At 38.5% G+C, this 16,707-nt stretch overlaps 1 protein-coding gene across 3 annotated transcripts in view; it reads right to left on the bottom strand.

Moving 5' to 3' along the window:
• Nucleotides 1-16,707, bottom strand: part of LMBR1 (limb development membrane protein 1) — a 77,883-nt gene that overhangs the window by 58,469 nt on the left and 2,707 nt on the right. Inside the window, exons 2-3 of one of the 3 annotated variants that reach the window (XM_068404604.1) lie at nt 2,831-2,903; nt 262-301 (exon numbers count right to left, since the gene is read on the bottom strand). In XM_068404604.1, the coding sequence (XP_068260705.1) occupies nt 262-301; nt 2,831-2,903 (113 nt within the window). Of the gene's footprint in view, nt 1-261; nt 302-2,505; nt 2,673-2,830; nt 2,904-16,707 lie in introns of those variants that run through there. The other 2 variants (XM_068404605.1, XM_068404606.1) reach the window with 2 other exon arrangements.

Genomic DNA, 16,707 nt, shown 5'->3' with positions numbered 1-16,707 from the left:
AGGTCCTCGTACAATATTCTGGCCAACTTCATGCCCACCAGGAAAACCACAGGTGAAAAAAAGCCCTAGACCAAACTGCTTTGCCTCTTGTCATGCCTTTCATAATACAAGGTGCCACTGGATCAAATCTCTTTCCTCTGCCCTCTAGCAATTTATTTGCTGTCACATTTAAAATGGACTTATTTATTTGAAAGCATACAAGATTCCTATCACAACAATATACTCAGGAAAAAAAGTTCTGCAAAAAAGAACTGTACATACGATATTCTGTTAACGATGGCATCTTCATCCTCTTGCTCATCTGAAAAATAAATTACAGCAGGTTATATTCAATACTTAGTCATCTTTCCTCAAGCTAAAATGTATATACATAGGAATAAATTTAATTTACAATTAAAATTTAGAATTACTAAAACAATTTATCAGCATCAATATTTTAAGAACGTTCCTACCAAATATGAATTTTTTTTTTTTTTTTTTTTTTTTTTTTTTGGCTAGTCTTAAACTCTTTTCAATCAATGTAACTATGAAGTTATTTCACATTATTTAAATATGCAGATCGAAACTTCTCGGAAACATCTTCCAGAAGGCTCCACGGCAAACAAGCTTTCAGACTACTACTACCACAGCTGCTGCTAGGAACTGTCCCTTCTGGCATCTTTGAAACTACAGAGAGCAGGCAAACTACAGTGGCAAACTACAGGGAAGTCTTAGGGTCCACACTAACTACTACTATAAATCCCTAAATAGATGTTTCATTTTCAGTATTAATGTATTTTTAAAACAAGAAAGCATACCCACAACAGTAGTGATGACCACTCAGCTGCTTTCCCTTACTTATTCCTCCCTCCAGCTCCTGGGAATTTGGGGGAGAGGAGGAAGGAGAGTTGTCATTGTTCTTGTTTGTTTTGGATTTATGATACCATGGCTTCCCTTCTGGTATTTCACATTTTAGATAATTTTTCTTCACTTATTCCTCAATTAATATTCCAACTTTTTGAAATATTATCAACATTTAACTCAGGGGTCAATCATCAACATATCCTTCACTTATTCTTTATATCCTTCTCTACACACATCTGTACACAAACGCACACATTTCCACATTTGAAATAATTTTGGAGTCAGCTTTCTTCCTTTAAGTCTCACAGGTTTTCCATGAGAGGTAACTCAAATTTATTTTAAAACCTAAGAATAAATAAAGCCAGATGTTTCAAGTTCTTAAGAGTCATGCACACACTTGAAATAAACATGCAGCCATTAACATCATGCTATTTTGAAATTCCTCTGTGAAAGTACATTGGGTTATTGTTTCTGGTTTTTTGATGGGAATCTCATGGTGTTTTGAGAGACTAAGTCAAGGTCTCTTACGAATCATTTTGGCTAAAGAGCTTGTTGTAGAAACAGCAAACAATTTGTCCTGAAAGAATTCCAGACATGCTAACTCTTCAAATGCCTCTCACCAGGAAGATCCTAGCAGGCTACAAAGTTTGCCTAACCAAATGCTCACAAAGCTTTAATAAAGTTAGGACAGCTGCAAAGCAGTTCCTCTAACCAGCTGATGAGATCAACCACCAAAAAGGTAATAAAAGTGTCTTTGCATCCAAAAGTACTTGCCAAACCAGTTCCCTCTCCCTATTGTTCTCTATCACCAAATAGCAGCAGCTTTGTAGCATCCAAAATATGTATCAGGATCAGAAGATAGTACCTGTCTCACTTGTTTAACTATTCTCAATGTTTAAAGAGGTGAACTTTTTTTTTTTAAAGGTAGTAAGTTTCTTGAAGAGTTCACTTTTTTAAACACGGATCCACCTATGAAAGCAGCTCTATCATAACACAGGTCACTATAGCTCAACAAATGGTTTCCATCAAAGTTCAAAGTGCCAAGATCATAATGCATAAGAATGCTTCTCCAGCATGACTGACTATCACTGAGCGCCAACGTCCCAAATAAACTGTCAAGAGCCAAAGATTCTGCCATTTTATACAGATTTTGATGCTATTTGTCTTTAGAAGAAATACAGAAGAACATAACAGGGGTCCCTAAGGACTAGTTTCAGACAGAACGTTTCTAAAGGAAAAAAAATGCAGGATTATCTCAAGGAATACAACTTCAGTGGTGAGGCCATAAGGAACAGGTTAAAAGCACTAAAGTAACTGTACCTGAGCAAAGACGGATTTTTAGAAGAAATCTGCTACTTCCCTTGTGCATTACTGGCAACCTTTTCACTTTACCAGCTAAAGCTTTGAACCTGGTTTTGGTGCTAGAAGACAGCCTCAAGATACTTACTCTGGAAAAGCTGACATGCAAAGAGAACAACAGGATCTAAAGGCAAGGGAGGCAGAAGCATCTACTTTAAACCCTCTCCATTCTTCCCTCTCAAAACCAGTAAAATTTAGTCTGCCATGGAGCCACAACAGAACAACTGATTGTGGCCATCCACACCACCTCCAAAACAGCCACCCATTCTCGCTCAATCGCAGTGTGTCAGCTACAGCACTCACTGATCCTTTTCCGAGACGCTCCAGTGCACTCCCTCCCTTGGTCAGTGATATTAGAAGGCATGTTGAAGCGGCTGAGAAGTGCCAGAGCTGGCACAAGGGAACGGATGGAAACTCATGGCTCAGGAACAAAGGGAGCAGACAGAGGGCGAGGTAGCAGCATATACAATCAGATCAGTCCAGGCTGCCATAGACCTGCAGCCCAAGAAACACATTTGGTCAGAGATCCAGTTGTTCTGCTTTCCTTGTAGAGGTGGAGAGAAAAAGAATCACCTATTCACTTGAAAAACAAAATTATTTTTGAATATATTACGAAGTTTATGCTTACCTGCTTTCCTTTTGTATCTTGTGATTATGAAGTAGGAAACTATATAGAGAACAGCAAATAGGAGAAAACAGATCTGGAAAAAAAAACAACATCGCATTTATTAGGTTGTGAAAAAATGTCTGGATTATAATAAGAATAAACAGAAAATCCAGTATCAACAATTTCAAATTGAATTCAGATCAACACAAGTGTATTCTATGTAAACGACAATACTATTTTTATGTTTTATATCTTCTTAATAGAAAGTTAAACCAACAAAACCAGTTTAATTAGAGTAACAGGTATTGGATCAATTACATGGCCAGCAAGTTTTACTCTACAATTGAGAAAAAAGCCTTATTTACAGTGTGATTTTTTTGTTTGGGGAGAGGTGGGTGGGTTGGTTTTCAAAGTTGGAATCCACTTGAGTTGTAAAAGTTATCACACTTTGTACCCGCTTCACATGTAATCTAAGGGTAATCCTATTTTATACGATGGGCTCTTGAAGATTTCTTTTCGAATAAGCTATCAACATATGTGGAAAGAAGAAAGCAGTTACATTTACTATTTCCATCATGTCTTGAATCAAACAAATTCTAGGTGACAATACACACAAGAGAGACTCATCTGCCTACAGTGGATGCCCCAGCATGAGCTAGTCAAACACGACTTTTCCTTTACACTCAGAAATCAAGGGCACAATTCCCTTCCTCATAAGGTAGGGAGCTTATTTAGGTCAGATGTACCTTGAGCCCAGCACGACTGGCATCAAGTTGTTTCTAAGATTTGGCACTACAATTTCAATACAATAAGGTAAGACCAAAACACCTACAAATATGTTGGAAATCTTGGGAGGAAAAGAATCAAACAGCACGACAGCTTTAACTCTCCAAGCTTTTGTGGGAAACCAAAATTAAAACATTTTATTTGCTCTTGAATGAAGCATCAGTAGCTCAATGCTGTTTCTTTAGCCTTGTTTGTCAATACCTATTAAAAACACGAGTCAGTCAGAAATGAAACAAGAACGAAGCGTGCCATTCCGTGATGCCGTGGCCCTCAGCCTTCACTAGCACCTGAGCAGTCACAGTGAACAGTGCTATATACCACAGCGTATTTTGCTTTTTACTAGCTTGCAGGAAACAGACTACCTACACCCACAGGCTGAGAAGCTACTTGAAGTAGCCCCTACTGCTAAGATTCTTTTTCTTGTGCACAATATTAGTAGCCACCTAATAAGTCTTAACACACAGCTGTTAACCAACTGAATCAGGCAAAACTGTGTTAACAGTTTTTACTATATAAAGTGAGCTTGCTTTATTACCTGTACAAGGTTGGGTTTTTTTAATTGGCCCTGCCTGGATCTACAGTTCACAATCTTAGCACCCTAAATGTGTTCTACTTCAGTCTGAGCTTTAATCTCCTTTGTGATCTGAAATTGGAAAATTACTTCACCGGGCAACAGCTGAAGTATTTCTTCAATCAACCATTTAAAGATTTGTTGCCTTTAAGAACTCATTGTCTTAAAAAAATCAGGAGCAGAAAAGCTACCCTAAGTGAAAGAAGAAAGTGAAAGCAATGGTAGTAATGATAGCCCTTAAAAATTTACATCTAAAGAAGCATATTACATCCAAATCAGCGGAACTGGAGGGGGAAAGAATGTATCGCTCAACCAGGACAGACTTTTTAAGAAATACTAGTAAAAATAAACCTGGAGAGTTATTTTTTTTCATGTAGTCAGACATTTTAGATAAAAAAAAAAAACAAGCATAGCCAAGTATCTGAGCATGACATCCAGGTGCCTGCAACTGCCCTACGGATGTCCCCCAAAAGTATCAGACTGCTCAGTGCCAGCGGAGCTCATTCTCTGCACAGGCAACACATAGTGGCAATACCTGAAACATAGATGCTGAAAATTAGATTTCATAACTAGATCTCTGAATTCAAATATTTAACCTGAGTTCACCACTCCAACTTTCCAGAGGACGCTTCAAAGAGGTAAGGGTTTTGATAAAGAATTTAATTCTTCAGAAAACTCATTATTTTACTAAAGAATTTTATTAAGATTTAATAAAAAAATATGCTGCTATATTTTTGAATCAGGAATAACAGAAGAAACTGAGAACAGCCTTGGGTTTTCAGAGTACTCTGACACAGCTTGTCCCATCAGTAACAGAAAACGCAATGCCAGTGCTGGAAGAGTCTCTCTCCAGGTTTCCAGTTCCCCTGAAAACTAGACCAAGGCTACAGACAGACACATCTAATTTTAGGCATCCACTTTTGAAAATTAGGTATCATGTATACAGGGTCAGCAAAATTCTTTAAAACTCCGCCAGACCCAAATAACACTGCCCCTGTATAAAATAAAGATATAGTTAAGCTCAGTTTTTGTTCAATTTTATTTAAGAATAAAAGTTACTGCAATCTTGTTTGTATCTTCAAATAAAATAGATGACCTTTATTCTATCTGTGAGAGCAAGGTTACAATGAAAACATGGGTCTGTACTTATGAGGTACCACTGAGATAACGGAGGTATTTTGAGGGCACAGCAGATGAAAGCTGTGCAGTAACACGAACTGTCAAATGTTGTATTTCTAGTTTTAGATGACAGCTACTTTGCAAATCAGCAATAAGGTGTAACTATATATCTTGGTGTAATTATCCCTCTACTTCTGTCAGAACTGAGAACAATTTTGTAAATATTTGATAAAGTTGTTTATTACTGAAAATTCATGTAATTTTAAAATTATCAGCAAGAAAAAAAATAAGTAATTTCTAATCAGTGAAAGCTTTAGAATCTTAACAAAAGAAAATTCACAAATTAAAAGTCCTTCATACTGACCAAAACAAGTCAATAAGCAAACTCGGAATATTACTTCAGTCTCAATTTATACATAGTGAAACCTATGATCCCCAAGTGTTTCTAACCATGCATTCTGAATAGTTTTCTAAAGGGAGCAGCAAAAGCCAGCATCCTAACTATTTTTAGAGTGGAACTCAGTTAAGCTGGGGAAAAGGAATGTGTCACCCGAAGAACAGACCCCACTGTCCTGTCACGCTGCAATCCTGGGTCCTTACTCCTCACACTGCTCTTTGTTTCAGGATATTTTTGTACTGCAAAGAAAACACAGCCCTTGTTTGTACTTGTTCTAGCTTCAGTTCTTGTTTCTCAATTATGAATGACTGGGCTTGTATGCAGTACTCCAGGTAAGGTCTGATGGCTATATATAACAGCACTAAGCCTTTCTGGGCTGAAAATACTTCAACACATTCACCTGAGAATCACGCTAGCAACTTAGCATTATCTTCCAATCACTGAATCCATCCATGCTGTCCTCCCCAATCGCTTCCAGCAGAGCGGCTCTCAAGTTACAACAGAAACTTGTTTTTAGGGTTCAAGTTCACCATCATGTCTTCTTTTTTTTCCCTTGTAAAAACCACACCTTAATTTCATTCTACATCTATTATTTTGGGGTAATCAAGTCCTTTCTGCACCATGTTCTAGCCCTCATTTGTATTGACATCTCCTAAAGAATTGGTTTTGTGCTAACAATAGAATGTTTTACTTCATTTTCATCTAAGCTGAGCAAGATTGCTCTTAATACTGATATCTGAGGAATCTGAATAGTAGCTTTTTTCCCCCCAAACACAACACATTGTCATATACACTACAGCCAGTTTCTTATTCACTTTACAGCTCTTCTGCTAAGGCACATGGACCCTAGTTTAAGAAATACCTTTCTATACATTTCCTGTATATAGCCCTTGGCATACGCAAAAGAAACACTCTTACCAATAGTCATGTGGCTTCAGAAAATACACTTCTTAACAACTCCTCATTTGACTTTCTTAAAAAACCCTTAAAAGAGGGCAAATTCACATACCCATATGTTCATAGTACCATAAATCAGCTGTCAATTTTCATTTCTAATCACTTATTAAAAAGTATAGGTAGTCACACTGAAATAGGGCACTAATCCAGAAAGACCATATATAAAGCTACATTGATATCTTCAGTGAAAGAAGAGCCTGTATTTGTTAAACTCCATATTTTCTTCAGAAAACTATAATACGTGACAGTATTGAAGCCAATATTGGAATACAATGTTAAATCCAAATCATACTGAAACCAATGTTTTCAACCAAAAAGCAGTGTTTTATGCCATCACCCATCTCTATAATAAAAGCTGACAAAAGTTAAGGATGCTGCAAATGCAGCAAATCTAAGACAAGCTATATTCCTCATAACCCCAAGTTCTCTGCAAGGCGTTTTTCACTGGAGCTCAAATGAAGCTCTTCCATGTCTGACTTGAGACAGTGAAGATGCTGTGCAGAGAATGTACACAACTGTGATGAATAAGGATTTCTAACAGACCTGACAGTGTCAACTTAAAAAAAAAAAAACAAAAAAAAACACAAAACAAAACAAAAAAAACCACAACAACAAAAAAAACACACAACAAATAGTGACTTCCAATCTTAAAATTTATTTCCTCAAATTCACCCCAACTTTACAGAGAGGCAAAGTAGCTGTGGATCTGTTGCCATAGTTAGACTGCTCCTGTGAAGGTACTTTAAACCCAGCTATGATATGTTCTCACATTATAGGGGAAATACACTCAGTCCATGCTTGACCAGCTGCATCAAAACAAAGGAAATTAAGAGGAGTCAGAGAATTTTATCTGGTTATAGCCAAACAGCCAAGCAAAAATTCTTAATAATTGTTAATGTCTTTTCTTGTGTTCCCCCCTCCACACCACTCAGTAACTGAAAACAAAGTGCATGGATTCTGTGTTACATCTAGGGGCTCCCTTTTAACAGGTGGCAGGTTAAGAAGTCTTCAAACCTCAAGCATATAATTCATTCACGTCTCTTTGCATGGACTAAATACAACATCTGGTAGGACGAGCAAAAGAAACCTGTCTTTCCCTGGAGTTCTTAATCTTCATTTGGGAAAGGAAGTGCTTCATGCTCCTGCTTACACACTAGACACGCCAAGAGAGTCTACTTCTAGAGATGCGCTGCACTGCATTCTTAGGTATCTTGTGTCCAACTCTTCCACAGAGTCATACTTTTGGATCTGTCATCCAAATATGATCCAAGTCATACTTCTGGATCTGCACCAGACAGCTCTCAGCTCCTGTGAGAATGGAGCTGAAGATAAACTGCATGCATTTCAGTTCATAACTACGGGCACCTAAGGAGCTGGCACTGAAGAGTCTAGCATTAAACACAAACAATAAAGGTCTGAACTAACTCAAATGCCATTGTACTTATCTCACTGACAGTTACTAAAGACCAGCTGACACTAATTTGTCCATGTGGATGATCTTTAAAACTTTGGCACTGAAATTCGGATTGGTAAAGCATCACCTTCTGTTGCAAGTGCTAGAGCTACACTTTCAAGCTAAGAAAGAATATGCTCGCAATGCACAAGATTCTCTTTTTTTATCCCTGATGCACAAGATACACACATGAATTACAGTTGTGAAGAATGGTTGTGTGTATACGTGTATGCACACTAAAAGCTTCATTTTTGTGTACAGAAAGATCAACAGCTCCTATTTATATAGCACGATATTCTTCTCAACTGTTATGCAGGAAATACAGCTGTAGTTTATACGAGGAAAATAGCATACAGCTGCGTTGTCCAATAATTGCTCAACACCTGTCAATCAGTGTGCCCTAGTAGCAAACACTCCTGAGCTATATTACCAGAAGCAAAGTCAATAATCATGGGAAGTAATTATCTCTCTCCAGTCAGTATTCATCAGGTCACATGTAGTTGCTGCATCCAGTTTTGAGCCTCCAATACAGGAAAGACATTGGTAACTGCAGCCAGGAAGATCACCAAGATGGTCAGGAAGCTGGAACACCTGTCCAGTGTAGACAGGCTGAAGGACCTCATCTTGTTCAGTCTGAGGACAACACGGCTTCAGGAGGACCTGATAGCAGCTTGCCAGTACCTACGAGAAGGTCATTAAGAAGGCAAAGCTGGGCTCTTGACAGTGGCGCATTGTGGGAGGATGAGATTGGAGGTAAGGAGAAATCTCCATGAGGAGAGCCAAGCAGTGGAACCAGTTGCTCAGCAAGGCTGCACAATCTCCATCCCTGGAGGTTTTCAAACCCTACGTAACCTAGTCTGATCTCACAGCTGACCCCGGCTCTGAGCAGGAGGCTGGGGTCCAGTCAGCCACCTTTTCTACTATCCTGAATAAATGAGCACCATTAGAAACTTTGTCACCTTATAATTCATACCCTTCTCCATGTCATTTCTGCATGTGTTTGAAAGTATTAGTGTAAGCACAGGCCCCTGAAGGACTGCGTCAGGGATGTGCTCCCACTATGAAAAAGCTGTACATCTTACAGAACGACTTTTTTTAGCAGTAAGGAACCACCACAGAACTCCTTTGCAGAAAGAAGTCACAGACCTTAGTAATGTTCTTTGATATAGCACACTTCCAAGCATGAAACACAGGCTCAAGACTTCCACTTGAAAAGCATCAAAGCGGACCAGTCATCATTTCCTCCCACTTGACTCCATACTCTCCCTATTCTAAACGCTAGTAAGTCTGGAGGAGCAAAACAGACAAGAAGTGAACAGCATTGCATTATGCCATGTATGAAATGAAAGATCAAGAAGCTCCAAAAAACGAAGGAATAAGGGAAGGAAGAAAATAACTTTAAAATAAACTAGTGTCTGTTACTTTACAGAATGTGTCCTTTTCCCTAAATCGAAAAACCAGTACAGAGAAAAGAGAAGGCAGAGGTCACCCTGGGTAACACCACCCTGTAGAATACATCTAAGAACATGTGTAAGAGTTGAAAACGGAACTGTCAGTGTTTTGCTTGACTGTGATTACTACCTATAGAAAAGTAGCAGTGTTTAGTGTTGTACTTCTGGGTTTTAGTTTCTATAATAGAAAACAACTAAACATAGCATTGTACACTGCCACAGTTTAAGGCTGGGCTGGCTATTAAACCGGTGGCAGACACTCTCTATTAACCCTCCTTCCCGCCCCAAAAAGGGCAAGGAAAAGACAAAAGGGAGAGAGACTTATGGGTTGGAAAATTAAAACAGTTTTAGTGAACTATAATAATGAAAAAGTACAATAATAATAATGGTAATAATTAAATATATACAAATATATACAAAACCAAGATCGAGCTCTCCCGATGTCGGCCACATCACCCCCGGCACTGCAGGGCAGGCTCCGGGAAGGCCCAGGCTGGGCCCAGCGACGGTCGAGAGCTGGATTCAGGAATGCACGGATCGGGGGCAGCAGGAAAACAGACTGAGTCCTCTTCAGACACCGGCCATAGAAAAAGGGGCGAGACCCTCGTGATCCCTCCGCTTTATACTGAGGGAATACCTTCATTAGTCACCTGCCCTGTCCGCTCCTCCCTGCAGCTGCGACCCCCCTTCGGCCCTTCACTCATAAGCAGTGAGGAATTCAGCAGTGACCTTGGTTTCTCCAGGAATAAGTACAGCAAGAGCTTTTCTGCATAACATCCCTGCCGGTGCCTCAGTGATAACTACAAACTTCGAGTGTTACCAATCCTGGAAGCAGACACTGTCTGCAAAACACACAGTTAAGTTTCAGAAAGTGCAGTTACTTAGAAGAGACTTGGCAGAAAGTAAAAATCACTGACAGGAAAATTGGTCTGGTTTAGGCCAAACCAGGACATACACCCATCTCTTACAGCTCTCATGCTGTTAAAGTATTTTAACATGCATTAAAATGCCACACGGCAACTAAAAAGCTTCCTTCAACTGTCCCACTTGGTAACTACTTTTGTTGACTTGTGGAAAGGATGGTAGGAATAAACAGCAAGAAAAGACAGGTGGAGACAAGCAGTTCTCCCCAGTCTATTTCTAATAACTCCATTATCCCACGGACATCTGAAAAGCAAACAAGGTGTTCCACCTGGTTTGGATGTGGCAAAAGTAAGTTACCTACAACAAACTATGCACACTAAAAAGAACTAAAATTTTTAGCTATGCTCTCAGTTTGACCTTGGCATTCATAGTATCATCTGCTTTGGACACCTCATTTTTCTCAAAATGAGATATTAACTATTCTTAAAAACTCTGCGCTCTGTGACTAGATTAAGTTCACTCTTATCCAGTCAGCCTTATACACTTAACATGACACACTAAATTCCAGCTTATGAGAAAATGTCAAGTAAGTCTTATGACTACAGATTAATTTTACTCATTAACACAGCCCTCCACACCTATGATGTCCCCTACATGTATGGTCTCCTCCCAGGACTCCTCCCTGGCTTAAGACATGTCCAAGAGGTTGACCCACTTTTTCTTGCTGGTTCCTAAGTCATGAAGAAATCATGAGCGGTTCAGAGGCTGCGTGCCTAGACTTGCTCATCTAGGAAAAAACTCCAGGATCCAACAGAAAGTACAAAACATCCAAAAACATGTGCTGTGTGCTAGAAATACTGCTCAGCTGAAGATAAAAAAAGCCAGCCTCTACAGCCCTTCAGAAGGTAGCTTCCATATGTCATTCACTTACAACCACCTTCACGTTAACTTCACCAGCAACAGAGCCCCACTTCAAACTAAAGAAGGAATTCAAATCAATATACGAATTTGTTAGCTTTTACATTCCCTTTTATATAGTTAATGTGAATGTATTTATGTCACTGGGTAAAGGGGAAAAAATATTTTACGACACCTCCACAACCCTTTGTAATAGGCCCAAGACACCTTTGTTCGGGGTACTGTGTTCTATACCCAGTAATACACTTGAAATCCCTCAACAAACAACAGCAAGTCATTTTTCTTTGATCCGTGGGGGCTACAGAAATGCCATTAAAATCGGATTCCAGAATATTTTTCAGCATTAATCCAAGATTTAAAAACACCCTCTAGAATTAACACCAATAGCACCAACCTAGATCCCCCTAACATTCTGCCACTGAATGAAGGTATTATTCAACTTTTTACAGCCAGGCTATAACAAATGGTTATATTAAAACTTCAGAGTCATTCCATTAAAAAATCCTTTCTAAAAAAATAATCTCAAAAGTCTCATTAATACAAACTTTGTAAACAGTTTGTGTTAAGACACAAGCTTCTTTGGCTAATATTAATTTCCAGGGCAAGATGCATAACTCTCTTAGAAGACAGAGCTAACGAATTTTCTCCTCCTAACTCACAAAAACCCTCTTCCTTGTCTTCTCACACATACACACTGTAGAATTTTTAAGTAGCACATCTTTTTTTTTCCACCCCACTCCCAAAACAAAAACACATTTAAACTGCAATACTTGTATGCTTTCATAATTCTCACCAATTACGCAGACTCTGCATTGGACATAAGTTATCACAGTCTTAAATTCAGCAAATATCTTAGATATGTTGCTATTGTCAAATTCAACACAAACTCTTCAGCATCAATTCTTCCCATCAGCTAAATATGTTAAAAATAGAAAGTACAATTAGGTAATGGAAAAAATGGGATACTCAAGGCATAAACAGGCACTTCAAATCAACAGTAAAACTGTGAAGCACCACGTTTCAAAGACAATCGTAGAGCCCAATACTGGAAACCACACCACTATAAGCCAAGAAGGTAAAGGGGGGTGAGGGAGGGAGGTGGGGGGAAAGTCACACACATATACTGCTTTTGTCCTCTGTGCATCAAACTCAGCCATACACACACTCCAATGCCGTGTATACACATAGTACTTGCTGATGAGAGCACACATCCCATGGAAATAAAGGAACTGAAACAAAGTTCAGTAGAATAATATTTTCCAGTTAATCAAAATTTTCAAAGTCAAATTATTATCAAAGTGCTCAAATATTAAAATATTACAAAGCACTGGGCTCTTTCTTGGAACTGTGTTGATGGTAGTTAGAAACAACTTTTAATACATTCAGGTAATCAAGAAACTAGAAAAGCTCTGTGTGGGAAGCAGCTCAGCAACACTATGATACATATTCAACACCAAGCTGATGAAACATCAACATGAGTTTTGTCACCGTCTTCACAAGAGTAAATTGGGTCCCAAAGAGGAACAGATCAAAGCTGCTCAAAGTACGAAGCAATTTCACTTGTCACATGAATGACTAATAAGGGGGTTCCAGCAGTAGCTTATTCCAGGTCATCTCTACCTAGCTATATACTTACCTTTTAGAGTGAGGCAACAACCAAGGCTGTTAATTATTATATGCATAAAAACATAAATCACAATCATGACGTTCAAAGTCTCTCCTGTTCCTGTGCTATAAGTTATGCAAATTCTTGTATATTAATGTTACCAAGTCAGTGTCCCTAGTCATTTGACAGAAGTACGTGTTTACAGGACAGCTTCAGTGGTTTTCAAGGTAAGGGGGAGGGCATGGGGGGAGTAGAGAGTATCGCAGAAGTTAAAGACTTTCTCCACCAGAGTTATCGCTGCCCTCCTAAATGAGGATAAACATCAAATGAAATAGAGGAGGGTGAAAGACAGGAAAGGAGAAAGCACTGCAGTGTTTGTAGCTTTTTTTTAAAATCACTCACATGACCTTCAAATAAAATCAGTAAGCTTATACTGAATGAAATGTTTTCTTTAGTCTTCCTTAACCCAAATTCCCATCTATGTCACCAGAACTGAACTCTCACTTTCTTATCATAACTTCACTGGCAACATGCTTCAGATTCTCTCTCTGCTCTGACATTACCACCATCTCCTCTGCTGCTCTGTTCTCCGCTCCAGCCACCCCTCAACCCTCTTCAACATCTCTGAAAACACTTCTTCCTAGCGGGTGTTGGGCTTACAAATTCAATCACACTCAGCATCCCTACATCACAGCAAAGACTGAGACATTCATTACAGCCCTACCATCTCCCAGTTACATCCTGCCACCTTACCCAGTGCCTCTACAACATGACCAGCTACCCAAACAAAACCCAAGATGGATATGCTTGTCTGTGGTCTTGTAATCAATAGCTGGTTTTGTTTGCTGGCGGTTCTTTCACATTTCTTTAGGTTTTTCTCAAAACTAATTTACACCTTAATCTAAATTTCCTTAAACAGATGTCTGTACTTTCCATGAAGTGTGTCGCCCCTTTGGTCAATGGCGACCACAACGAAACACACCGGTATTCAAAAGGAATTACTTTGAACTGCAACTAATAGCAACTTTTTACACTTCAGCCTTTCATGCTTATTTTATGTAAACGGAAAAAGTGGACCTCTCCAAAAGCTGTTCCTGTTTTGGGAGTAAGCACCTCTCTATCCACTTGTCTATGCCAAGTATTTGGAGATGCCTATTGATTCCAGATGGATCCACCAGTGCAGATCCTCAGGAGCCAGAAGATGACTCATCGCTTCAAGTTCAGTACAGCACCCATGTTTACAAGTAAAGGTATATTTTTAAGATGACAGAATGATGGCAACATTTTATATATGTAATTATGTTAAATGTTTCAGCCACATATCTCATGCCTCTACCACAAATACTCCTTTTGCAGTAACAATTCTTTTAAGATATAAATTACTCCTTGGGTTTTCAGTGATTGAATAAAAAAATTAAAAGGCATCAATTTTATTGAATAAAATATAAACTTGCATAAACATTTAAACAAAATCATTTCACTATTTGTAATAAGTTTGTTCTTAAAAATCACCCATGCTTCTAATCAGTGTTTTCTTCCTGGCCCACTATCAGAATATCGTCACTTCTGGCATAAAAAAGGGTCAGTGAAGATTACAATTTTTGCCTGGAGCATAAATTTAAGGAAGCAGAACTGGCCAGGAACAAGAGCACACTACCAACAGGAGTACAGTGCTCAAAGCAGCTTTCTCATTTTGCAGCCCTATAGGGGCCAAATGCCAGCAGTAACCATGCTGCACTAGTTCATATACAGGAATCCTGAACAGCTCTCTATTCCAAAATAGGATGAGAGGACAAAAAGTACAAAAATAAACCAGAGAAGAAAACAAAGCCCATGGCATTAGTGTGAAGTTGCGAACAAAAATCAAAGACATGACACAGCTGCAACTACCTAAAAAGCCATTTCTAAACTGCTGGAAATTATTTTTAGATTCAGATTTACACACACTAAATAACCATCATATCACCTGTAACAAAAAAAAAAAATCTTAATATTTAAAAGTTGTATGGTTTTTTAAAAAAAGCCTTCTTGTAGAGGGAGTTGCATTAAGAAGTAAAAAAAAAAAAAGTTCCTCTGAATATCTAGCACCTGAAGCCTACACCCCTGAAAACATTTAGTCCTTCAAATGGAAGCATCTGACATTAATCATAAAACTATGTATTACACCAGTTTCCACATCTGCCTGGACTTGCATGAAGCAACTAGAGTTAGAATAAGTTCAAATACAGAAGTGCTATTATACGAGGACCAATTTTTCTCATGACATGTTTATAATAATTAAGTAATTTCCAAATATACTATGTTTGTTCTTAAGCTTTCTAACTAATAATTCTATGGTCACCAAATTGTTTTCTACCGCAGTTTTCCCCACACTACAAACGCAAGCACAGTGTATTTATTTTGCCAAGAAAACCTCATAACAAAGCGTGTGTGTAAATTTTTACAAACTCAAAATCCTACATGTCGTAAATGGAAAGATAACTTCAAAAAGTAGATCCAAACTTCAAAAATACAAACTAATATTGCAGAATAGAAGACTCAAACTGGAAAAAAAGGCGTGTAAGAATACTCTAAAAAGTAAACCCAGGGGAATACAGACTGAACTATTGCACTTACTTGATTTGCGTTTGAAATAAACGGTTCAGAATAATACTAGCGGAAAATGGAACACTTTATAATTATGTTGTATAAACAGACATAGTAACAAGACACAAGGGAAAAGCAGTTCTCTAAAAGCTTAAATATCTTCCAGGGACATGCAAGATCTCAGCAAAGGATAAATGGATCTAAAGGATCAAGAAAGGCGAACTAATTAAGTGTACAAAAATACCCGATAGTATCAGACCAGCACAGAACATTGTCTGGCCTTTACAGCTCTTTCATACAAACGCTGATCAAGCAGAGAACACAAACGCTCTTCTATATTTTGTAACCAACTAAAGCTGCTTTTCAGAAAGATGACCCTTTTAGTTAGAACTGAGTATGACTCTGGCGCTATTGAAGTCAAGCCTCTCATTGACTCAGAGCAAACTCATGGCTGTGCCATGTCTCTTATACTGGGTCATCAGTTCTCAGTCTCCACGTTTACTTTACTGAATTTGAATTTTAAAGGTCGTACAAGTCTGAAAGAGTCCGGGTGTTCTCAATAACTGTTCCAAACAACAGATCCTCCACATAGCAGATTCACATTTGAAGAGCCGTGCCAGAACTAGACTAGGGAGTTAACCTCCTCGTAGTAAAAGATCATCCTCGTGAAGCAACAAAATACAAGACATTTCTTGCAAACAGGCACCCTCTTGAAAAAAAACAGGTACCATACAGACACTCCAAACAAGGTCAAGAGTGAATGGGCCTGAGTTAAATTAAGCATTGTATCAGAGACAGTCACCTCAAAGCAGATGAAGGATTTATTTAAAATAAAATAATCTTTTACTACCCTTGCTCAATCTATAAACGTGTCAGAAACATTTCTCTTTTCAAGGTGGAATTAACAGAAGTTGGCACCTACAGAAAGAGACAGGCACCACCAGCAGAAGGGTAACAAGCCTTTGATTTTTGTTGCGTAATACAACTTTATGGAAAACTTTGTAGCTTGCCAGTTCAGGGACTAGATGAAAGAGAAATGAAGCATTACACTGAAGTTAAGCTTAGCATGCCCTTAGGACTCCATCAGAAAGCACAATCTAGAAATTCTCTATTCAAAGAAAATGAAGAAAATTTGTAAAAGAAAAATGAAAAGGGTTTTCTTTTCAACTACCTCAACTTACTTTGATTTC

The sequence above is a fragment of the Nyctibius grandis genome, chromosome 7 (assembly GCF_013368605.1).
Source record: "Nyctibius grandis isolate bNycGra1 chromosome 7, bNycGra1.pri, whole genome shotgun sequence".
Classification (NCBI taxonomy): Eukaryota; Metazoa; Chordata; class Aves; order Nyctibiiformes; family Nyctibiidae; genus Nyctibius; species Nyctibius grandis.
Note: the sequence above shows the minus strand (reverse complement) of the source record. Positions and strands in the feature narration are given on the sequence as shown.